This window comes from Hemiscyllium ocellatum, chromosome 11 (genome assembly GCF_020745735.1).
Source record: "Hemiscyllium ocellatum isolate sHemOce1 chromosome 11, sHemOce1.pat.X.cur, whole genome shotgun sequence".
NCBI classification, from domain to species: Eukaryota; Metazoa; Chordata; class Chondrichthyes; order Orectolobiformes; family Hemiscylliidae; genus Hemiscyllium; species Hemiscyllium ocellatum.
Window position 1 is genome coordinate 92,184,207 of NC_083411.1, and position 24,889 is coordinate 92,209,095.

General features: G+C 40.5%; 1 protein-coding gene across 1 annotated transcript; it reads left to right on the forward strand.

The window, feature by feature from the left end:
• Nucleotides 1–9,313: 9,313 nt before the first annotated feature.
• Nucleotides 9,314–21,329, forward strand: glod5 (glyoxalase domain containing 5). The gene is made up of 4 exons (XM_060832253.1): nt 9,314–9,426; nt 10,298–10,441; nt 19,880–20,035; nt 20,778–21,329. The coding sequence occupies exons 1-4, from the start codon at nt 9,367–9,369 to the stop codon at nt 20,904–20,906; spliced, it is 489 nt and encodes a 162-aa protein (XP_060688236.1). The 5' UTR covers nt 9,314–9,366; the 3' UTR covers nt 20,907–21,329.
• The last annotated feature ends 3,560 nt before the right edge of the window (nt 21,330–24,889 follow it).

Here is a 24,889-nt window from a genome sequence, read left to right on the forward strand (position 1 = left end):
ATGCTGGCGTTACAACATTTCAAACTTTATGTTACCAGTAATATATCTTAGACAATCATATACACTGATCATAATCTATTGAAGTTTGTGAAGAAATTTAAGCACAAAAATTCCACACTGTTTAGATGGAACTTGTTACAGCCATTCAATTTGAAAACTGTACATGTGGCAGGACGTAAAATGTGATTGCTGACAAGCTGTTGAGACTTGGACGAGAAACAGAGGCGTTCGGTGACAGGAGTAAACGACTGTAGCACAATGTAGTCATGCATATTTGCATATTTATAATCAAAATAACATAATATGTTGTAGGGTGCTAACTGTATAAGATTAAGGGGTTTTAAATTGAATCCATCTTTGGATATTAATGATGTTTTTTAAGGGGGGAACGTGGAAAGGCAAGGACTGATTAGGGATAGTCAACATGGCTTTGGGCCTGGGAAATCATGTTTCACAAACCTGATTGAGTTTTTAAAAGAAGTAACATAGAACATAGAACAATACAGCGCAGAACACGCCCTTTGGCCCTCCATGTTGCAAGCCCATCACCCTAAACTATCCCATCATCATCCACATGCTTATCCAAGGACTGTTTAAATGCCCCTAATGTGGCTGAGTTGGCAGGCAGGGCATTCCACGCCCTTACTACTCTCTGAGTAAAGAACCTGCCTCTGATATCTGTCTTAAATCTATCAACCCCCAATTTGCAGCAATGCCCTCTCATACAAGCAGATGTCATCATCTTAGGAAAAAGACTGTCATTGTTCACCTATCCAATCGTCTGATCATCTTGCATGTCTCTATTGAATCTCCTCTTAGCCTTCTTCTCTCCAACGAGAACAGACCCAAGTCCCACAGCCTTTCCTTATAAGACCTTCACTCCAAATCAGGCAACACCTGGTAAATCTCCTCTGCACCTTTTCTAATGCTTCCACATCCTTCTTGTAATGGGGCGGCCAGAACTGCACACAAAACTCCAAGTGAGGATGCACTAGCATTTTGTATAGTTGCAGCATGACATCACGGCTCCGGAACTCAATCCCTCTATGAATAAAATCTAACACACCGTATGCCTCCTTAACAGCACTATCAATCTGGGTGGCAAATTTAGGGGATCTATGTACATAGACCCCAAAATCCCTATGCACATCCACACTACCAAGAATCTTTCCGTTGATCCAGTATTCTGCCTTCCTGTTATTCTTCTCAAAGTGAATCACTTCACATTTATCTGCATTGAATGCCATTTTCCACCTTTCAGCCCAATTCTGCAGTTTATCCAGGTCTACCTGCAACCTTCAATATTCTTCCACCAACTTTAGTATCATCTGCAAACTTACTAACCCATCCACCCATGCCTGCATCCAAGTCATTTATAAAAATGATAAACAGCAATGGTCCCAAAACAGATCCTTGTGTCACACCACTGGTAACTGGACTCCAAGCTGAATATTTTCCATCAACCACAATTTGTTGCCTTCTAACAGAAAGCCAGTTTCTAATCCAAATTTCTAAATCACTTTCAATCCCATGCATCCATATTTTCTCCAATAGCCTACCATGTGGAAACTTAACATAGAGAATTGATGAGGGCAGAGCGGTAGACGTGATCCATATAGACTTCAGTAACCAGTAACCATGGGAGACAGGTTAGCAAGGTTAGATCTCATGGAATACAGGGAGAACTAGCCATTTGGATACAAAACTGGCTCAAAGGTAGAAGACAGAGAGTGGTGGAGGGTGTTTTTCAGATTGGAGGCTTGTGACCAGTGGAGTGCCACAAGGATCGGTTCTGAGCCCACTACTTTTCATCATTTATGTAAATGATTTGGATGTGTACATACAAAGTATTGTTAATAAGTTTGCAGATGACACCAAAATTAGAAGTGTAGTGGACAGCGAAGAAGGTTACCTCAGATTACAACAGGATCTTGATCCGATGGGCCAACGAGTTGAGGAGAGGCAGATGGAGTTTAGTTTAGATAAATGTGAGGTGCAGCATTCTGGGAAAGCAAATCTTAGAAGGACTTATACAGTTCATAGCTTTCTCTCGAGAGGGATCATAAAGACAGAAATTAAGATATATCTGGAAATATCTATTTGAAAAGGCTTTTAATGACCGCAGAAAACGTAACATTTGATATTGTTTTCAACTTCATTTTAGTGTCATATGACTTAATTCTTGACATGAATCAAATTTTATTATCTCCAACTAGATCTAATTGTATCTTGAACCTGTTTGTCAAATCTAATTCAACAGTCTTACATTCTAATTTATTTTGTTAGTTACATTTTGCAGGGTATCATCAGTGAAAACAATGTGGCATTGACTGGGTTAGAAGATCAGGCACTCAACCTTGTCCAAATTACTTTTGTGACCTTACTATTATTTTGATTTATTATTCTAAGTTGCTTTAACATGTAACATTACATCATACAAAGTAGAGAGAATGGGTGTCACTTTGTGTGCATCAATGGTGTATTCTTTTGAATTGTGATGAGCAAAAGGATGATAAAATGTCAATAAACGCAGGAGCCAGTGCCTTTGAAGTATTTGAGCATAATCATTAATTCAGAAACGACTTTATATTTCCCCAACCCCTCTGAGAAAATTGATCTTTAGTCGCACTATGAAAGAGATAACTCATTGTGCAGGATTTAATCAACATCTGGAACAGAAGTAACAAAATATTTCTTCTCAAATTAAATCTTCAAACAATGGAATCCTTCCACACCACACCAGGAACTATCAACTTACACAAGCAGGCAATAATGTTACTTCACTCTGTAAAGTACCTATTAGCTGAAAGCATATCATGTACTAAATTACAGGGTTTATTGGAAGTTGTTGTAAGTATCAATAATGAGGGCAGCAAAGTCAATTCTCTTGGCTTCATGAACAGGACAGTTTTCCAGTCAACAGGTAGCTGAGTGAAAATGCTTTCTTCTCATTCTGAGAAATATGCTTGTATGCCAATAATGTTCTGGTTCTGTAATTCTTGCACTACAAAGTTTTGCATTCACTTAAATATGGAATTGTATGGAATAGGATAATTTAAATATGTTTTGTACAACAATATAATGGGCGGCACGGTGGCACAGTGGTTAGCACTGCTGCCTCACAGCGCCAGGGACCTGGGTTCAATTCCTGCCTCAGGCGACTGACTGTGTGGAGTTTGCACGTTCTCCCTGTGTCTGCGTGGGTTTCCTCCCGGTGCTCCGGTTTCCTCCCACAGTCCAAAGACGTGCGGGTCAGGTGAATTGGCCATGCTAAATTGCCCATAGTGTTAGGTAAGGGGTATATGTAGGGGTATGGGTGGGTGCGCTTCGGCGGGTCGGTGTGGACTTGTTGGGCCGAAGGGCCTGTTTCCACACTGTAAGTAATCTAATCTAATCTAATCTAATAACTTGATAGGGGAAATTATAATATGCTGATATTACACCCATTGCTATTCCAACCCCTCACCCCAAAGAAAGCTCTGTGGAGTAATGGCATAACTACTTGAGAGCAATTTACAGATGCTCATCTATTGTAGGAAACAGTTGGAGTAAGTCAAGTGGAAGCACTTTTTTCTTAAAATATTAATGAAATATTGTCAGTACGTCTTAGAGATCACAGCAGTAATTGTGGAGATAGATTTTTCAACATTTAGTTGGTTACAGAACGGTCTCAGTCGGTTAGAAATGAATAAATTAATTTCAAGAAAGGGGTAAATAGAAATTAGGAAACTAGATAAATTAGAAAACCAAGGTCACTCCTGTGACCTCGAGATTTGTGCCCCTCAAACAGCATGAGGCTAAATAGAAGGGAGCTGAGCAGTTGTTGGTTTTAATCCTGTTGCTCTGATTAATGTTGGTGTTGCTGCTGCTTGTGTCCTCATCTGACGTCCAAGATGGACATGCAAAAGCTGCTCCCATGCTGCTGTGAAAACTGAGAACAGAGAAGGTTGGATTGTAGGTTGTAAAATATCAGGATAGCAATGACTTCCAATATTTTGGAATTTTTCTCAAAGCAATGAAGTTTTGCTCTGAACAATTGCTCTGAGGAGCTGCCTTTCACTGAGGCAAGGAAATAGTTGTGCAGTTTAATCTTTGAAAAGCTTTCCAGACTGTTAATTTTATTGATCGCTTGTTCCTCCTTGTGCTCTTGTTTGGTTCACTCTGGTAAGTTTCACATGTTGAGAAATCCACAAGCTGCAAAATTAATGTCAGGGTATTGAGTTAATGTCAGAAGTAATTATGTCTGAACATATTCACATTACAGAGACAGCATTACTTTGGGGATTTCCCACTCTCTCTCAACTCACCTTAGTAAATGATGTAAGTGAGAAATATCATGTTACATTTCTGACAAACTATGTTATTTTGGAATATTTAACCCTGCACCAGTAGCTGAAACAACATTGCCTTCCTATGGACCAATTCCATTTCTGCTAAGATTCCAGAAGTACTATGCTGTGATATGTAAGTATTATCTTGAGAGAGCTTTCTCAAGATAATACTTCCATATCACAGTGTAGAAAGTTTGCATACTTTCCTCTAAATTTTTCTCTTAAAACTGTAAAGTTTCCAATTTTCTTTTGATCTATGAATCTTGTGAACAAAGGGGACAATGAACACAGTGCTCACATTTAACATGACTTACATTCAGAATCTGGTACTGCTAAGAAAAGAGGAACCAGTGAAAGCTTTCTGGTGCTGCTAATGCACATATGTAAAAAAATTGATTCTGTTAAATACTCAAAACATTGATATATTGCATTGATTGGAAAATTCCACAATAATTCAGAACAATATCCCCAGAATGAGATTAATATTTAATATCTGTCACTGTTTTCAATACATGCAACAAAATTTAACCCATGGATATTTATTCCAACATTTATTATTTTTCTAAATAATGTCAACCATAATTAACTACAGTACAGCAAACCTTTCAATGAATTTATCACTTCTCCATCCTGAAAACAGTTGGTCATGTTTTACTTGTATTTAGTCACATTGCAAAAAGGATTTGTCACCTGCAGTAGACCCCACTTGATGCTACCTTTCGTGCAATGAAAGAAAATGCTAATTTAGAAAGTACTTCTGGTTAATGATTCTTGTCCCACATTTAAATAACAGATAACAGGTACACAAAAGGCATGGAAAATCAATCATGAGAAACCAAAGATTTCCCATTCCTTTTTATAGGTTTTGGGCAGGTTCCTTTCTGGCATGATAAAAGTTGTAGGCAATACAATAATTTTAGGAAACATGGGAATAATGCTGATCTTGGTAAAGAGGCCACATACCTCAAAAGTGGAACTACTTTCATTGTTAAGCAATTGGCGTTGAGCAGGTGGTTCACTTTAACTGCTGGCTGTGAGTGAGTGGAAACTTCCAGCCTAATTGAAGTGTACAATTGGATTTCAAACCAACTTAAACTGAGTGATGGATGTCCTGTCAGCCTGACACCTATTATTCATTCATGAGTGAGCTTTTGTCATGCTGTGTTAGTATCCCTATCTCTGAACCTAACTGTCTGGGTTCAAGTCTCATCTATTCCAGAGAGAGATTGGTGTTTCAAAGCAGATCCTCTCTTCTGGATGCCTTTCTTCTAGACCCAAACAAACTAATATCTTAAAAGGTGTCTATTTATCCAAGTTTTCTTCAGTTAACAGAGAGTAAGAATATTACTCACTAAATAGAAGCAGAATTAGGAACACCATACACATACATTTGTTGAAAACATAAGGTTGAGCCCCAAAAGTTAAAAGTTTTAAAGAAAAATAGATAAAAGGGTCAGCCTGTGAATTATCTGCAAAGTACAAATAGCTGAATGTTGCAGCATTAAACATTCATTCCAGCAATACATCAAGTGTCACGTGATTAAAACATAGTCACATTTTTATTCAGAGAAAACTACCAACTCAGATGATTGAACGTTCACCAATTGTTTAATATGCTGCCAACGTCTCTGATCCTGAAGAAATGAAATAGCGCCTTTCTCTCTCAAACCAATCCATTATGTTTGGTTGATGCATTATGATCACCTACTATGTACACACAAAAGCACAGTGTGAAGAAAAGCATAACAAAGATCATATTGGATTTCTCAGTCTATCCTAGCATGTTAGTGAGATATGTGGAATTAACCCCAAACCTGCACACAAACCTAGTTTGCCAGTGAAAATTTGCCCTAAATTTCTGGAATGGGACTCAAAACCATTAAATTAGGCCACTGTACAACCACAAGTCACAGTTAGGAGATCATATAGTTTTCAAAACTTAACAAAATATTTTTTATAAAACTAATTCCACAGCGAGGAACAAATATATAGGAAGAGATGTAAGAATAATCGGGTTGTAACAGTAGAGGATTTTAACTTTCCAAACATAGACTAGGGCTGCCATAATGCTAAGGCATTGGATGGGGAGGAATGACACGGTGGCACAGAGGTTAGCACTGCTGCCTCACAGTACCAGAGACCCGGGTTCAATTCCCGACTCAGGTGACTGACTGTGTGGAGTTTGCACATTCTCCCTGTGTCTGCATGGGTTTCCTCCCACAGTCACAAGGATGTGCAGGTTAGGTGAATTGGCCATGCTAAATTGCCTGTAAGGGGGTAAATGTAGGGGAATGGGTGGGTGGTGGGTAGGTGTGGACTTGTTGGGCCAAAGGGCCTGTTTCCACACTGTAAGTAATCTAATCTAAAATGGCCCTAAGACAGAAGAGGCAAAACTAGACAATCTCTTAAGAAATAAGGCAGGACAAGTGAGTAAGGTGTTAATGGGTGAGCACTTTGAGATCAGTAGCCATAATTCTATTAGTTTTAAATTAGTTATGGAAAAGAATAGGCCTGGTCCACAAGTTAAAGTTCTAAACTGGAGCAAAACCAATTTTTTTGTATTAGACAGGAACTTTCAAAAGTTGATTGGATGAGGCTGTTCTCAGGTGAAGGGATGTCTGGCAAGTGGGAGGTTTTCAGCAGTGAGACAACAAGAGTTCAGGGCCAGCATGTTCCTGTTAATGTAAAGGATAAGGCTGGCAGGAGTAGGGAACACTGGGTGACTAGAGATACTGAGGCTCTGGTCAAGAAAAAGAAAGAAGTATTCGGCATGGATAGGCAGCTGGGTTCAAGTAAATCCCTTGAGTGTAGAGGGGACACCATTGTATATATAAGAGGGAAATCTAGAAGGCAAAAAGGGAACTTGAGATAGCTTTGGCAGACAATGTCAAGGAGAATCCAGAGATTCCACAAGTATATTAAGGCTAAAACAGTAACCACAGAGACGAATGGGTCCCTTAAAGATCAATGAGATCATCCATGTGTGGAACCACAGCAGATGGGTGAGATCCGAAACAAATATTTCTTGTCAGTATTTACCATGGAGAAATACATGGAAGCTAGGGAACTCAGGGAAATAAATAGTGATATCTTGAAAAGAGTCTACATTACAGAATAAGAAGTTTGTGGTCTTAAAATGCATATAGGTAGAAAAATACAAAGACGTGGTCAAGTTTAGGTCTTGTGGAAAGACAGAGAAGAAATTGCTGGGCTCCCAGCAGAGACTGTATCATTGACAGCTGCAGGTAAGGTGCCGGAAAACTGGAGAGTGGCTAATGTTGTGCCTTTATTCAGGAAAGGCTGCAAGGAAAAGTCAAGGAACTACAGACAGACAACCTGACGTCAGTAGCAGGTAATTTGATGGAGGAGATTCTGAGACAAGAATCTACATGCGTTTGGAAAGGCAATGACTGATTTGGGATGACCAGCATGGTTTTGTGTGTGTGTATCACAAATGTGATTGAATATTTTGAAGAGGTGATCAGGAAGACAGATGCAGGCTGAGTGATAAAATTGTCTACATGGATTGTAGCAAAGTCTTCGACAAAGTACCAAACGGTAGCCTAGCTGGTAAGGTTAAATCACATGGAATCCAGGAAGAGCAAGCCAATTGGATACAAAATGGCTTGCCTGTAAGAGACAGAGGGTAGTGGTATAGGATAGTTGTTCTGACTGGAAGGCTGTGACCAGCTGTCTCCTGCAAGGATTGGTGCTGGGTTCACTGTTGTTTTTCAGTTGTATAAACACATTGAATGAAAATGTAGGAGGCATGGTTTGTAAGTTTGCTGATGACACCAACAATTGGTGGTACAGTGGACAGTGAAGAAGGTTATCTTCTAGTACAATAGGATTTTGATCAACTAGGTCAGTGGGCCGAGGAAGGCAAATGGAATTTAATTCAGACAAATGTGAGGTGTTGCATTTTGGTAAGACAAGCCAGGACAGGATTTACACAGTTAATGTTAGGTCCTGGAGAGTGTTGTCAAACAGAGAGAGTTGGGATGCAGGCACATTGTTCTTTGAAAGTGGCATCACCAAGCGTTCAGGATAAGGCATATGGCATGCTGCCATCACTAGCCAGTGCATTCAGTACAGGAGTTGGGACATCATGTTAACAACTGTGCAGGATATTGCTAAGGCCACATTTAGAGTAGTACATGCAAATTCTAGTCACCCTGCTATAGGAAGGATGTTATTAACCTGGGAAAGGTGCAAAGAAATGGCTTATAAGCATGTTATCCAGATTTGAGTTATAAGGGGGGACAGCCTGGGACTTCCGCCCACCCATCCCCCCACCTCGGTGAGTAGAGGATGAGGGGTGACCTTATAAAGATTTATATGAAGGCTGTGGGCGGCACGGTGGCACAGTGGTTAGCACTGCTGTCTCACAGCGCCTGAGACCCGGGTTCAATTCCCAACTCAGGCGACTGACTGTGTGGAGTTTGCACATTCTCCCCGTGTCTGTGTGGGTTTCCTCCAGGTGCTCCGGTTTCCTCCCACAGTCACAAAGATGTGCGGGTCAGGTGAATTGGCCATGCTAAATTGCCTGTAGTGTTAGGTAAGGGGTAAATGTAGGGGTATGGGTGGGTTGCGATTCGGCGGGTTGGTGTGGACTTGTTGGGCCGAAGGGCCTGTTTCCACACTGTAAGTAACCTAATATGATCCAAAGTCATTTACGTCAGGCTATCAAAGACCAAAAATAGAATTTGCTTTGTTTAGGTTAATTCTGAGCTTCCCTTAATTTCGTTTATTTAAAGTGCTCTAATTGTGTGGGTCCGGTACAGCTGATGGAACAAAGGGGTTTGTGAACGAGTAAGGCTTACTGTTATAACTGACGAAACAAAGAGATTTGTGAAAGTCTCATTCTCATTAGTAACTGAAATGTTTTCCCTGACTGCTCTGCTCAGCAACGATGGTGGCGAAATGAAAGGTGCGCCTGTGTACTTCGCACTGCCCAAGACAGACGACACTTGAGAGGAAGTGTAGTCAGTCCCACTTCAGGAAGTAGCTGCAAATTCCAGTACTTTAAAGAAACATGGCGCTTTTAAAGAGTTTGCTTTTTACAGGCTACCGTTGTCGTGGTGTTTACCGGCAGGTAAATGTATTTCACCTTTTATACTAAACAAAACATGGGGCAGAAAGGAATTATAATCTTGTCCATGTGCTTTTCCCGAGCTCTTCACAACTGATGTTCGTCTCCGGAGCAAGGCAGTGTGGCAGCAGAATAATCTGACTCTGGATTGAGTGTCCGTCAGTGGCTATCCAAGTCTAATGCCAAGTTTGGAAGTGGGTTGGGAGGGAGTCTGGGCAGCACACATCCTAGTTATAGAAACAGAGAATTCTTTATAACTCACTAGCTAGAGGATTGGGCAATCATAGGTGTCATATTACAGTAATAGGAATGCTGTCAAGGGCTTAAAGAAGGTGCAAAGGTGACTTGCCAGATAGCAGAGATTTGAAAGGGAGATGAATAGAAGAGTTTGAAGAATACACGTCTGAATCACATGAAGAGTTTTGATGGCGTAAATAAAGAGAAACGTTTTCCAATGACAAGAAAGTTGTCTCATCTTTAAAAATTCCTTTGACATAAATTGTACAATATACAATAGTTTTTTCTTCACTAGGAGCAGAAATCCATCTGCAGTTGTTAGTGCACGTTTTCGGGAAAGTCTTTAATTAGATGATGTTTCATTGTTTTAGCTTTGTTTCATTGTTAGATAGTGAGGTCTATAATGAACTTGCAAAATCCACACAGGGATTCATAAATACTGTTTCCCTTAACAAGCTTGGGCACAGGAATTCTGAAAGTAGAATAATTCTTCAGAGTACATTGTTGCAAAAGTATTTAGAGTAATTGATTGTCGCAACTGTACATATTCTCTCTACTTTGTATGGGAAATGGCATACTGAAGTGAAGCTTTACTATAATTTTCTACATTTATTTTCAATGTTCGTGTCCTGTGTAGAGTTTGATTCAGTTCAGATTGAAGAATACTTCCTCGCCAATCCAGATCGCAGGATTGGATCACCTTGTTCTGACTGTGAAGAGCATTGAAGATACTGTGGCATTCTACTCCCAAACATTAGGCATGGAAGTTACCACTTTCAAGGTAAAGCTATATTTAAATGATTATTGAAGGTTTAAGGCCTAGAAAAAGGCCATTTGACTGAATTTGGCTGCACTGGCTGAAAAATAAGACACTCAGTGTAGTCAAACTTTTCAGCATTTGATGCATAGCCCTACATACTACAGCATTTGAGGCATGTTTTGAGACATCTCTTAAATGAGCCAAGGGTTTCCACCCCATTACCCTCTTAGGGACTGAATTCCAAACCTCTATCACTGTCTATGTGACACATTAGAGCAGGGAGGAGCAAAAAATAATGTTTTGATTAATTAGTTTAAATGTAGACCTCTAGTTACTGATCGATTTACTCAAGTAACTAAGGCCTCCCCTCCATTGTGTCCAGGTCAATTTTATACATTGAAATCAAATCTGTCCTCAGCCTCCTCTGTTCCAAGGCGAAGAAATGCAGTCTATATAATCTTTCTGTGTAGCTACAGTGTTTCAGTCCTGGCAAAAACCTTCTAAATGTCCTCTGTTCCTTCTCAAGTGCAAAGACATCCTTCCTATAATGAGGTGACCTGCACACAGTTCAAGCTCTGGCCTAACTAATAATCATTCAGAGTTGAAAGTGTTGTGCTGGAAAAGCACAGCAGGTCAAGCAACATCCAAGGAGTCGGACAATTCACATGTCGGGCATAAGCCCTTCAACAGGAATGGGCCTCATTGCTGCTTCTTGGATGCTGCCTCCCCTGCTGTGCTTTTCCAGCACCACACTCTTGCACCTGATCTCCAGCATCTGCAGTCCTCATATTCTCCTAATGATTCATTCAGTTCTAGCATATCCTCTCTGATCTTATATTCTATATCTTGGTCACAAAAGGAAATAATTGCATATGTCTGCTTTATATTGAGGTGGTTTACTTCCTTTCACAAATGCTAAACTCACATTTAACTCAGTTCAAAAATTCAAATACATCCAGAATTGAAAACCTTTTCCATATTTAAGGGAGATTTTTCCAACAATGTTCATTCAGTCCTTTGAAATGTATTGTATTTGCTAGTACAAGATGGAATAACTACATTAGCAAGAAATCATGGATCTATGAATGTAGAATTCATTTGGATAGAGTTTAAAAAAATAAAGAAGACACCAGTGGAAGTAGTCTGTTGGTCTCCACCTCCCCAACAGTAGCTGTGCAGCAGGACAGAGAATACTTCATGAGATAATGAGAGCATATAAAAAAGGCGTGATTTTAATCTTCATGTAGATTGAGATAATCATGCAGAAAAATTAATGTATTTGAGACAGTTTCCTAGAATTGGGTTGTAGATTCAACCAGGGATCAGGCTATTTTTGATCTCTTAATGTATAATGAGGCAAGTTTAATAAATTATCTCAGATTAAAATACCCGAAGAAACAATGGCTGCAAAATGGCAGTATTTGGCATTCAATTTGAGCGTGACAACCTAGTGTCAGAAATGACTGTACTAAACTGAAATAATGATGTATAGAGGAATAAGGGTAGGTTTGGCTGGAATAGACTGCCAAAGGTTTGAGCACAAAGGACAGTTCAGGAAAAATGGCAGACAATGAAGAAAATAGTTCAAAGTCCTACTCCTCGTGTTTGCCACATACAATTGTGAATGATGGTGGACAGTTAAACAATTTAGTGGAAGAGGTTCCTCACCCTCAATGATAGGGGAGTCTATCACATTGGTGTAAAATATAAGGATAAAGCAATAACAATAATCTGCAGCTAGAAATGCTGAGTGGTTGATCCATCTCAGCCTCCTCCAGTGGTCCCCAACATCACAGGTGCTAGCCTTCTGCCAATCTCATTCACTCTGCTCAAAATAAAGAAACAATTGGAGATATTGGGTACTGAAAAAGCTATGGCCTCTGACAATATTCCAGTAGTAATACTGAAGATTTGTGCTCAGGAACCTGCTACACTCCGAGCTAATCTGTTTCAGTACATCAACAGCAGTGACATCTATCCAGCAATGTGGAAAATTGCCCAGCTAGTCCTGTAGGCAGGACAAATCCAATTCAACCAATTACTGACCCATCACTCCACCTTCAGTCATCAGTAAAGTGATGGAAAGTGTCATTAACTGTGCTATCAAGCAGCTTTTGCTCAGCAATAACCTGTTCATGATGCCCAGTTTGGGTTCCGCCAGGACCACTCAGCTCCTGATCTCATTACAGCATTTGTTCAAACATGGACAAAGAAACGAAATTCCAGAGGTGAGATGAGAGTGGCAGTCCCTGACATCAAGGCTGCATTTGACCAAGTGTGGCATTTAAGATCCCAGGCAAAACTGGAGTCAGTGGGAATTAGGGGAGCACTTACTTCTGGTTACAGTCATACCTGTAAATAGGAAGATAGCTGTTGTTTTTGCAGGTCAGTCATTTCAGTTCTGGGACATCTCTGCAGGAGTTCCTCAGAATAGTGTCCTCAGCCCAACCATCTTCAGCTGTCTCATCAATAACCTTCCCTCCATCATAAGGTCAGAGGTGGGGATGTTCACTGATGACTTCACAGTATCTATCACCATTCACAAAACCTTCAAATACTGAAGCAGTCCATGCCCAAATGAAGCAAGACCTGGACAATATCCAGGCTTGAAATGATACGTGTTGAGTAATATTCATGTCACAGAAATGTTGGGCAATGACCATCTTCAATAAGAGACATTTTACCACCACCCCTTGACATTCAATGGCATTGCAATCACCGAATCCATCACTGTCAACATCCTCAGGATTACCATTGACCAAACTGAACTGGACTACCTATATAAATACAGTGGCTCCAAGAGCAGGTAGGAATGTGCAGAAAGTAACTCGCCGCCTGACTCCCCAAGTCTGTCTACCATCTACAAGCATAATTCAGGAGCATGGAATACCCCCAACTTGTCCAGATGAGTGTAACTCCAACAACTCCAATGACATGGAGTATGGCGTTAAATGGAAAGATAAGCAGCAGGATAGCATGTGTCCAGGCGGATTTAAAATTGAGGCAGACTGAGAATGCAGAAAAAAGCAAGGATAATTTAGGATATCATATGACTTCCAATATCTCTAATGATAAGAAAGTTAGCATTCAGGTAAAGTGCCTTAATGCTCGTAGCATTCATAACAAAGCAGATGATCTAAAGGCACAGATCATAGTGAATGATTATGATGTGGTAGGCATCACAGAGACTTGGTTACAGGGGGGGTCAGGACTGGCAGTTAAACCTCCAAGGATTTTCAACTTATCGAAAAGACAGGGAGGTTGGCAGAGGGGGTGGGGTTGCCTTGTTAGTTAAGAACAAAATTAAATCTATGACACTGAATGACGTAGTGTCAGATGATGTGGAGTCTGTGTGGGTGGAATTGAGGAACCACAAAGGCAAAAAACCATAATTGGAGTTATGTATAGACCTCCTAACAGTGGTCAGGACCAGGGACGCAACATGTACCAGGAAATAGAGAAGGCATGTCACAAAGGCAAGGTCACAGTGATCATGGGAGACTTCAATATGCAGGTGGTATGGGTAAATAATGTTGCCAGTGGATCCAAAGAAAGGGAATTCATGGAATGCTTACAGGATGGCTTTTTGGAACAGCTTGTCATGGAGCCCACAAGGGAGCAGGCTATTCTGGACCTCGTGGTTTGCAATGAACCAGATTTTATAAAAGATCTTAAAGTAAGGGAACCCTTAGGAAGCAGCGATCATAATATGGTAGAGTTCAGTCTGGAGTTTGAAAGAGAGAAGGCAAAATCGGATGGAATGGTGTTACAGTTAAATAAAGGTAATTATGAGGGCATGAGAGAGGAACTGACAAAAATTGACTGGAAGCAGAGGCAACGGGGAAGACAGTAGAGCAAAAATGGCAGGAGTTTGTGGGTATAATTGAGGACATTGTACAGAGGTTCATCCCCAAGAAAAGAAAGATTATCCAGGGAGGGATTAGACAACCATGGCTGACAAAGGAAGTCAGGAAATGTATTAAAGAAAAAGGGAGATCCTATAAAGTGGCCAAGAGCAGTGGGAAATCAGAAGGTTGGGAAGGCTACAAAAACAGAGGATAACAAAGAGAGTAATAAGAAAGGAGAGAATCAAATATGAAGGTAGGCTAGCCAGTAATATTAGAAATGATAGTAAAAGTTTCTTTCAATACATAAGAAACAAATGACAGGCAAAAGTAGACATTGGACCACTTCAAACTGATGCAGGAAGCCTAGTGATGGGAGATAAGGAAATAGGAGAACTTAACAAGTACTTTGCATCAGTTTTCACAGTGGAAGACATGAGTAATATCCCAACAATTAAAGGGAGTCATGGGGCTGAGTTGAATATGGTTGCCATTACAAAAGAGATAGTGCTAGAAAAGTTAAAAAGTCTTAAAATTGATAAATCTCCTGACCCCGATGGGATACATCCTAGAGTTCTGAGAGAGGTGGCTGAGGAAATAGCGGAGGCATTGGTTGAGATCTTTCAAGAGTCACTGGAGTCAGGGAAAGTCCCAGATGATTGGAAGATGGCTGTTGTAACCCCCTTGTTCAAGAAAGGATCAAGACAAAAGATGGAAAATTATAGGCCAATTAGCCTAACCTCGGTTGTTGGTAAAATTCTAGAATCCATCATTAAGGATGAGGTTTCTAAATTCTTAGAAGAGCAGAATCTGATTAGAACAAGTCAACATGGATTTAGTAAGGGGAGGTCATGCCTGACAAACCTGTTGGAATTCTTTGAAGAGGTGACAAGTAGGTTAGACCAGGGAAACCCAGTGGATGTGGTCTATCTAGACTTCCAAAAGGCCTTTGATAAGGTGCCACACGGGAGGCTGCTGAGCAAGGTGAGGGCCCATAGTGTTCGAGGTGAGCTACTGGTATGAATTGAGGATTGGCTGTCTGACAGAAGGCAAAGAGTTGGGATAAAAGGTTCTTTTTCGGAATGGCAGCCGGTGACGAGCGGTGTCCCGCAGGGTTCACTGTTGGGGCCACAGCTGTTCGCATTATATATTAATGATCTGAATGAAGGGACTGGGGGCATTCTAGCGAAGTTTGCAGATGATACGAAGTTAGGTGGACAGGCAGGTAGTACTGAGGAAGTGGGGAGGCTACAGAAGGATCTAGACAATTTGGGAGAGTGGTCCAGGAAATAGCCGATGGAATTCAACATGAGCAAATGCGAGGTCTTGCACTTTGGAAAAAAGAATAAAAGCATAGACTACTTTCTAAACGGTGAGAAAATTCGTAAAGCCAAGGTACAAAGGGATCTGGGAGTGCTAGTCGAGGATTCTCTAAGGGTAAACATGCAGGTTGAGTCCGTGATTAAGAAAGCGAATGCAATGTTGTCACTTATCTCAAGAGGGTTGGAATATAAAAGCACTGTTGTGCTACGGAGACTTTATGAAGCTCTGGTTAGGCCCCATTTGGAGTACTGTGTCCAGTTTTGGTCCCCACACCTCAGGAAGGACATACTGGCACTGGAGCGTGTCCAGCGGACATTCACACGGATGATCCCTGGAATGGCAGGTCTAACATATGAGGAATGGCTGAGGATCCTGGCATTGTATTCATTGGAGTTTAGAAGATTAAGGGGAGACTTAATAGAGACGTACAAGATAATACATGGCTTGGAAAGGGTGGACGCTAGGAAATTGTTTCTGTTCGGCAAGGAAACTAGGACCCGTGGACACAGCCTTAAAATTAGAGGGGGTCAATTCAGAACAGAAATGCAGAGACATTTCTTCAGCCAGAGAGTGGTGGGCCTGTGGAATTCCTTGCCACGGAGTGCATTGGAGGCCGGGACGCTAAATGTCTTCAAGGCAGAGATTGATAGATTCTTGTTGTCTCGAGGAATTAAGGGCTACGGGGAGAATGCGGATAAGTGGAGTTGAAATGCCCATCAGCCATGATTGAATGGCGGAGTGGACTCGATGGGCCGAATGGCCTTACTTCCATTCCTATGTCTTATGGTCTTAACTCCAAGAATCTTAATACCTTCCAAGATAAAGCAGCATGTTTGATTGCCACTGTATCCACAAATATTCCATCAACCTATCACCAATGCTAAATAGCAAAAATCCCCTTCAAGCCACTCACCATCCTGACTTGGAAACATATCACCATTCCTTCACTGTCACTGGGTCAAAATCCTTGAATTCCTTCCCTAATGGCATTATGGGTCAACCTACACCACCTGGACAGCAGTGGTTCCCACAAGTGATTAAAACTAAAATCATGCTCTGTAATTTGTAATTAAAACGGAACAATCAAAAGTTCACCTGCCTTTGAAAACACTGGCAAAGTAACTTTCCTCACCCAGCATTATGGGATGATTGCCATATCTTTGCACTGTTCCATCATACTAAAACTCATGTTTCTTATTGTCATCTTCCTCCTCATAATTGTGCTACCATTCTCCCACTTCTTTAGTATCCATTGCGACCGTCTTTGCTAGCTCCAATTGTGCAGAAAACCAACATCCCAGGATCATGTGATTCATTCTGTGTGGAGAGTACTGCAAAGCCTTCCTCTTCCAGACCAATCCAAATGTGGGAGACCTCATCTTCCGAAGCTTATTGTCTGCGTAATAATGATTCCAGTGGAAGAGTAAACTGCATTGCATCTTGAGTTTGCTGCAGTAAGAAAGTTGTGTACAGGTCGTTCTGGTGTAATGCGTGTTTTGTCAACACAATCAATGAATTGTGAATGCTGTTTGGATAACACAAACTTTCTAATGAATTAATGTAGCGATTTTCTATACTGATCTTCTGCAGCGCAATTTTCTATAGCGTTTTTCCATAGCGCGTTTTTCCACACTGCGTGGTTGCAGAGGAATGCAACTGCCATGTTATAGCAGAACCACCTATAATTAATGACTTCCTGAATTGGAAGTGTCCCAGTAATTATCCTTGTAAGGCAGGCCAGAAATAATATCTCTGTCTTAAGGATATAAGCATTTTTGCACCTTCCATCGTACCTTATGTAAACTTCTAAGATGTGGTACCAATGATGACAGATGGCTTTCACGTTGATGAACTAGAATCCTTTTCTGTTCATGAATTCCGCTCAGTAATGAACTGAGACACTCAACACAAAATATATTCTATAGTGCTCTTCACCTGAGGGAATCAAACTATGTTAGCAAAACCTACTGTTTTGTGTCACACTGACCCTGGCCTCACATACACACCTCTCAGTCAGTATAACTGGAGCTGAAAATGTGTTGCTGGTTAAAGCACAGCAGATCAGGCAGCATCCAAGGAACAGGAAATTCGACGTTTCGGGCCACAGCCCTTCATCAGGAATGAGGAGAGGGTGCCAGGCAGGCTAAGATAAAAGGTAGGGGGGAAGGGCGATGGAGATGTGATAGGTGGAAGGAGGTCAAGGTGAGGGTGATAGGCCGGAGTGGGGTGGGAGTGGAGAGGTCAAGAAGAGGATTGCAGGTTAAGAGGGTGGTGCTGAGTTCAAGGGAATCAACTGAGACAAGGTGGGGGGAGGGGAAATGAGGAAACTGGGGAAATCTGAGTTCATCCCTTGTGGTTGGAGGGTTCCCAGGCGGAAGATGAGGCGTTGTTCCTCCAACCGTTGTGTTGTTATGTTCTGGCGATGGAGGAGTCCAAGGACCTGCATGTCTTCGGTGGAGTGGGAGGGAGAGTTAAAGTGTTGAGCCACGGGGTGGTTGGGTTGGTTGGTCTGGGCGTCCCAGAGGTGTTCCCTGAAGCGTTCTGCAAGTAGGCAGCCCGTCTCCCCAATATAGAGGAGGCCACATCGGGTGCAGCGGATGCAATAGATGATGTGTGTGGAGGTGCAGATGAATTTGTGGCGGATATGGCGGATTCCTTCCATATCCGCCACAAATTCACCTGCACCTCCACACACATCATCTATTGCATCCGCTGCACCCGATATGGCCTCCTCTGTATTGGGGAGACGGGCCGCCTACTTGCGGAATGCTTCAGGGAACACCTCTGGGACGCCCGGACCAACCAACCCAACCACGCTGTGGCTCAACACTTTAACTCTCCCTCCCACTCCACCGAAGACATGCAGGTCCTTGGACTCCTCCATCGCCAGAACATAACAACACGACGGTTGGAGGAAGAGTGCCTCATCTTCCGCCTGGGAACCCTCCAACCACAAGGGATGAACTCAGATTTCTCCAGTTTCCTTATTTCCCCTCCCCCCACCTTGTCTCAGTCGATTCCCTTGAACTCAGCTAACCTGAAATCCTCTTCCTGACCTCTCCGCCCCACCCCACTCCGGCCTATCACCCTCACCTTGACCTCCTTCCACCTATCACATCTCCATCGCCCCTCCCCCAAGTCCCTCCTCCCTACCTTTTACCTTAGCCTGCCTGGCACCCTCTCCTCATTCCTGATGAAGGGCTCTGGCCCGAAACCTCGAATTTCCTGTTCCTTGGATGCTGCCTGACCTGCTGCACTTTAACCAGCAACACATTTTCAGCTCTGATCTCCAGCATCTGCAGACCTCACTTTTTACTCGAAGATAATATAACTGGAAACAGTTTCACACTGAATATGACACGAAGTGGTGTGATATTGCAAAAATGGCATCAGGTACAGCCTTCTTATACTTGTGGGTAAAGAATTGAGAGATCCCACATCTTGTTGGCCACCTACGGATTCAGGTCACCAGTCTCACTTCACTAGTTAGCATGGTATTGTGACTGCGTCCTTAGATTTCCTCAAGTTGTAGCAGCAATGCACCTAGCTCCTCTACAGGAAATGGTATTGAGGCTGATAGCGATTTTGCATCTTGTCCCTTCTTTGCACCCTGAAGGGACCTTCAGCTGTAAGGTCAAGTGGAGGCTTTTGGCAGCTGTTGCAGGTTGCTACTGGGTTTGTTTGTGAAATTGCTCATCCTTCATTTTGCTGCATCTTTGTAGTACCACAGTCACAACAACAATAACCCCTGCTGTGGATCCATTGGCCATAGTGTCATTAACCTTGTGTGCGGAATAACAGAAATTGAAGGGAATTTTAATAATGTGAGCAATCAGCCAGGAAAGGCAGTGTTGCATATAAGACCATGCTGTTGAATATTTACATGTCCAGGTGAGAGGAAATCAGTTGTGTCCTGGGGCAGCCGACAAGAATATATTTGTGAATTATAGTCAATAGGTCATGGCTTTAAGATCACCTAAGATTACTTCTGCTTCACAGAGATGACTATGCTCAATCTGTAATGACTAATGATATGTCAAACGTGCATATGACTAGGATTTGTATCCCACAAATTAGCAAAATACTGTAGATGCTGGAAATCTGTACTAAAAAACAATGCTGGAGAAGCTCAACTGTTCTGGAAACATCTGTGGGGAGAAAAACAGAATTACTGTTTCCAGTCTAAAGACTTCTTCTGAACGAGTTCACTGAACCATTGACACCTTTGCTGAAAAAAATGTTTTTGATATTGCGAATAAATGTTTTTATGATGATGGATCTCTTAAAACAGGGCAACCGCAAAGCACTTTCCTTTGGGAATCAGAAATTCAATCTGCACGAAGTTGGGAAAGAATTTGAGCCAAAGGCACACAAGCCGACAGCAGGATCCATAGATGTCTGTTTGATCACAAAAACACCAGTCAATAAAGTAATTGAACATCTTAAGGTTAGTCAAACAATATTCAATGTGAATAAAGCAAACTGTTTTTACATAGGAGTACTTGATCATTGAGAATGTCTAGGAGATGCTTTAAAATTTTGAATGACTGTGTTATATATTTCCCTTTACCAAGAGCTACAGTTCATATATTTAATGTTTTTATAGTGGATTGTCTGGGGATTCTAAAATTGTAAAGCAAACCACAAATCTCTGTTTTGAATTAGAACTTTTTTTTTGTTTGTTAACACCTGTCTGTATGCTTGTTAACAAAGTTCTTAATGAAGGGTTGGCAGTAGGAAAAGAAGCATCAGAAATGAAATTGCACCCAGAATTTATTTGAAACATTGTTCTGCTTTCTCCATAATAACATTATGAATAACCCAGTGTAAAATTCATCATTTTACTGGCCTGCCACTGTGGAAACATCTCATTATGAAAATCATGTGATAATGAAATATTTCAGAGACCCAAGCAGGGATTCTGGGTAATTTTAATCCAGCATCGTTAAGTTTTGTTTTGGAAACTTTTTTAATATACTTCCCTAGTTGTAATTTTACAAGATTAAGCCTGTTTCCACTATGCTCACTTCTGCTCGTCATTTATCAAATTGAATTCAAGTTTAAGGGAAGTGAGATGTAAATTTATTTAATGAGCAAATCAGATAATGATTTTCCAAGCTTGGCATTGTTTAAATATGCTTTATGTAGATAATTATGACTCCCAGTGATTCTTGATATTTTGTTAACAGACATGTGGTGTTCACATTGAAGAAGGTCCTATTGAACGAACTGGTGCTGTGGGTCCTATCACTTCAGTTTACTTCAGAGATCCAGACAATAATTTGATTGAAGTTTCCAATTACCTTTCTGACCAATAGTGAACACAGCAGCAAGTAGAATCCAAATCTATATGAAAATGGAAAGTGCAAAGTTACAAGATTGATCTGTTATTGTGCATTTAATATAATTGGTACTATTCTGTTAAAACTACTACTGTAAGCATCCAGTGAGATAACACAGGCATCAAAGCTCAGTGCATCAACATAATGTACAGTTTGTACTTTTAGTTGGATGAAAGTAGATAACTTTGGAAGTCGGGTAATCAGTATTCGAGCATTGTTATATTTTTCAGTACAAAGCAAAAAATATTATCACAACTACTGAACAGAAAACTTAGCATTGTTAAATATATGCACAATAACTAAAAAGTATGATACATTGAAAATTTACATAGTAATTAAGAAGTTTTTGCAAACTATTTAAAAAGAATGTGTGATCTTACAATAAAATCACTAAATGTACTGCCTGGCTCAAGAGGTTGATGTGCCAGTTCCTTGCTTCTGAAATTTAAATATAATCAATTTATGTGATATGAATTTTCCCGAAGAATGATTGGTTTGGGAAATTGGAATGTTCACACACTGTTGGAATAGTATAGTCTATCTCCGTATGAGAAGGTGTTCAGTTCACTAGATTATTTGCCAAAGAGCAGCAATGACTCACCACTTGGCCTGAAGATTTGTTGGATGAGGAGAAGAAAACCAAACATATGTGGAATTGATATTCAATGTGGAGGAATGTTTAATCATCAGCTGAAAGAGGGTGATAGCTGAGGATCTGTCGGAGGTTTCATTGCTCACGTTTGGGTTGATGCATGAATCCGAACAAATGTGATTTGAACTCACGAGCTTTTAATTCAGAGATGAGCACACTACAAAATGAGCCGCAGCAAGCACCCATGACTTTGAATCTGTCGGGCTTCAATAATGCCTGGGCAGATTAATGTTAATCAGCATTATTTGTCGCAAAGAAAGGAATATGGCAAAAAGATAATTTATGGTCATAAAAATATTAACTTCCTATTAAAGGAGAAGAAAATGAGCATAAGGAAATAGTTGTGATTATTAGAAATCAGAATTTTTTAAAACATGCTGAAAATATTCAGCAGAGAGAGCAGGTAATGGAACAGACACCTCCAAAGACCCAGTCAACTATTTGAGGAAATGGGAAGACATTTTGGAAGGTCTGGGGGCATTATTAGATAAATGTGACAGACAAAGGTTCTAGGAGGATGGAATAGATTTCTTCTTGACATTAGATGGAAGGAAGTATAATTAAGATTAATATGAGTTGTAACTGTTAGTATACAATTAAGTTCTAGAAATGGGGAGGGAGGAAAAGAATTGAAAACTTTTAAAATATTCATCAATCTTGTACCAAGTAATAGCTCGAGCAAATAGTGTGATAAGATATATTTAAAAGGTAGAAAGTGCTGGAGATAACTCAGCAAGTCTGAGAATCAAAGAAGAATCATTGGACTCAAAATATTAACTCTTTCTTTCTCCAGCAATGCTGACAGACCGACTGAGTTTTTCCAGCACTTTGTTTTTCTTTCAGATCTCCAGCATCCACAGTATTTTCCCTTAATATGTTTGTAATTATAGATAATTCAGTTTCAATTACATATACATATGCTATTGTTGTTGCAAGGTCTTGGACACTTGAGAATAGACAGTCTCTTTAGGCTACAAGAGCAGACAAGAGGCTACAAATTCTGTGGTGTAAAAAGAGATCACTTCCTGTATTCCCAAAGCCTGTCCACCATCTGCAAGGCACAAGTCAAGAGTGTGACAGAATACCGTTCATTTAGCTGTGTAGTTTCAACAGTCCTCAAGAAGCTTGACAACATCCAAGACAAAGCATCTTGCTTGACTGACATCCATTCACCACCTTCAACTTTCACTCCCTTCACCACAAACACACCACAGCAGCAATCTGTAACATCTACAAGATGCATTGCAGCCTCCTTTGACAGATCCTTTTAAGTAAGCAAACTTTGCCACCTGAAGGACAAAGACAGAGATTCATGGGAATGCACTTCCAAGTCACACACCATCCTGATTTGCAAACGAATTACAATTCTTTCACTGCGGCTGGTTCAAACTTGGAAACTCCCTGTCTCTACATCACAAGAACTGCCATGGCTCAACAATTCAGCTCATAACCACCTTCCCCAGGGCTATTAGGAATGGGAAATAAACGCTGGCTTAGTCACTAATGTCCACATCCCAGAAATTAGTGTAGGTGTTGTTTGGAAATTGTGTTCCCAAAGGGATGAACTGGATCCTGCTGTCTCAAGGATAGATTGCGATTGTCAAAGATTTGCAGCGAAGAAACTGACTCACCAACAATTAACAAACTCTTCACCCTGTAAGAACTGGTCAATGGGCTTCTAATCAAGAAAACCATATTTCAAATGTCCAGAGTATACATGTAGTTCTTCTATACCATGATGGTTGTGTTCTTGTGCAACCGTACATTATTGAAAAGTCACGCTTTAGTAATAACACTTAAAGTGTTGGCAAATGATCGCATTACAGCCAACACACATTTTAAAAGTTCACACTTCAGAAACAGTGTCCCCAATTTGTCAATTACATTACAGCAAATTCACGTTAATGAAACACGCTTTATGGTAGAAAGACCTGTAATTAGATTTTCAGTCTTATTCCTGGACAAAACTCAAGTCCAGTGCATGTTAAAGCAGAGCTGGGACAGAACACACAGCAAAAGGAAGTTTATTTTTCTGTGTTTTGTGTAGTTTAGAAAAGTCAATTAATGTTAGTGAGAGCATGTACCTTGATTTATACTTCACACTGTCTTTAGCAGCCTTTTGTGATTTTTCTGCTTTTCTCAGCATGGCATCAGTATCCCTCAACATTGTTAGTTTCTCCCTTTGCCATAGCGCCTTGCTGGCACCCTCCACTTCCTGGAAGCATTCAGTTGTTTTAATTGAGTTCTGAGATCACTCCTTGCTCAATTAACTTACTTACATTTAAAAATAGAGTAAAACATTTTCAGATGAATGTTTGGGACCTGAAATCTATTTGACTTGTTGGAAGTTAGTCATATACTTTGGTTTGAAATAAATAAAGGAACAGATTACTGCTGTAAGTTTATTTTGCTATAAATTGCTTAAGGTTAATTTTCCATTGACAGAAGGCTTGTGGAATAATTATTTGAAGTAATGAAAAATGACCTATAGACATATAAGGCCTCTTATAAAAGTGAGTTTAACAGCTGAAAACAGACATCCCACAGCATGCTGAGGAAGCCAACTCACATCTAACTCCAAGTAATATACCGTAAACAGAATAGTCAATCAGGCAGATGAGAGATCTCATCTCCCTAAACATGGACATGATAAATATTTGACAATAGTGAAATTAAATTAAACTCTGAGCACAAAATGTAAAATCTATGGAGAGAATTTTTCTTGAAATTTTTCTGCAGTATTTTACATTTATCCCCAACTAACAAATCAGGTGCACAGACCAAAACCAGACTGAAGGAATGATGAGATTTAAGCCTATATGTTTGAAATATGATTTTCTTGAATAGAATTGAAGTTCATTGGGCTTAATGTTTCAAATAATTTGCATAACACCAAGTTGGCAGGGTCTAATTGTGAAGGTCATTTGGTAAAGTACCTTAGTTGAGAAACAGCAGGCAGACTATGCAGTTTCCAGCTCACTATCAAATTAATTCTGTCCTGTCAGTTTCTTTGAAGAGATAGCCACTTATGCTTAATTTATGTAGCTGCTCTTACTTCGAACTCTTTCATAAGAGTGGAGATCAGTATCACAAATCTCTTGCGTTAGCCTGGAATTGAAAATTCCATTGGTAGACGTCACAAGAAAATTGTTACTGGTTTCATCATATGTTATGTCATCAGAAATTTCTTATTTTCAAAAACTGACTCACTCAACTTGTCAAAATCACAATGGTGCATCTCTACATCCTTCCCACAGTTTGACTTTCCACCCAACTTTGTGTCATTTGCAAACTTGGAGAGATCACA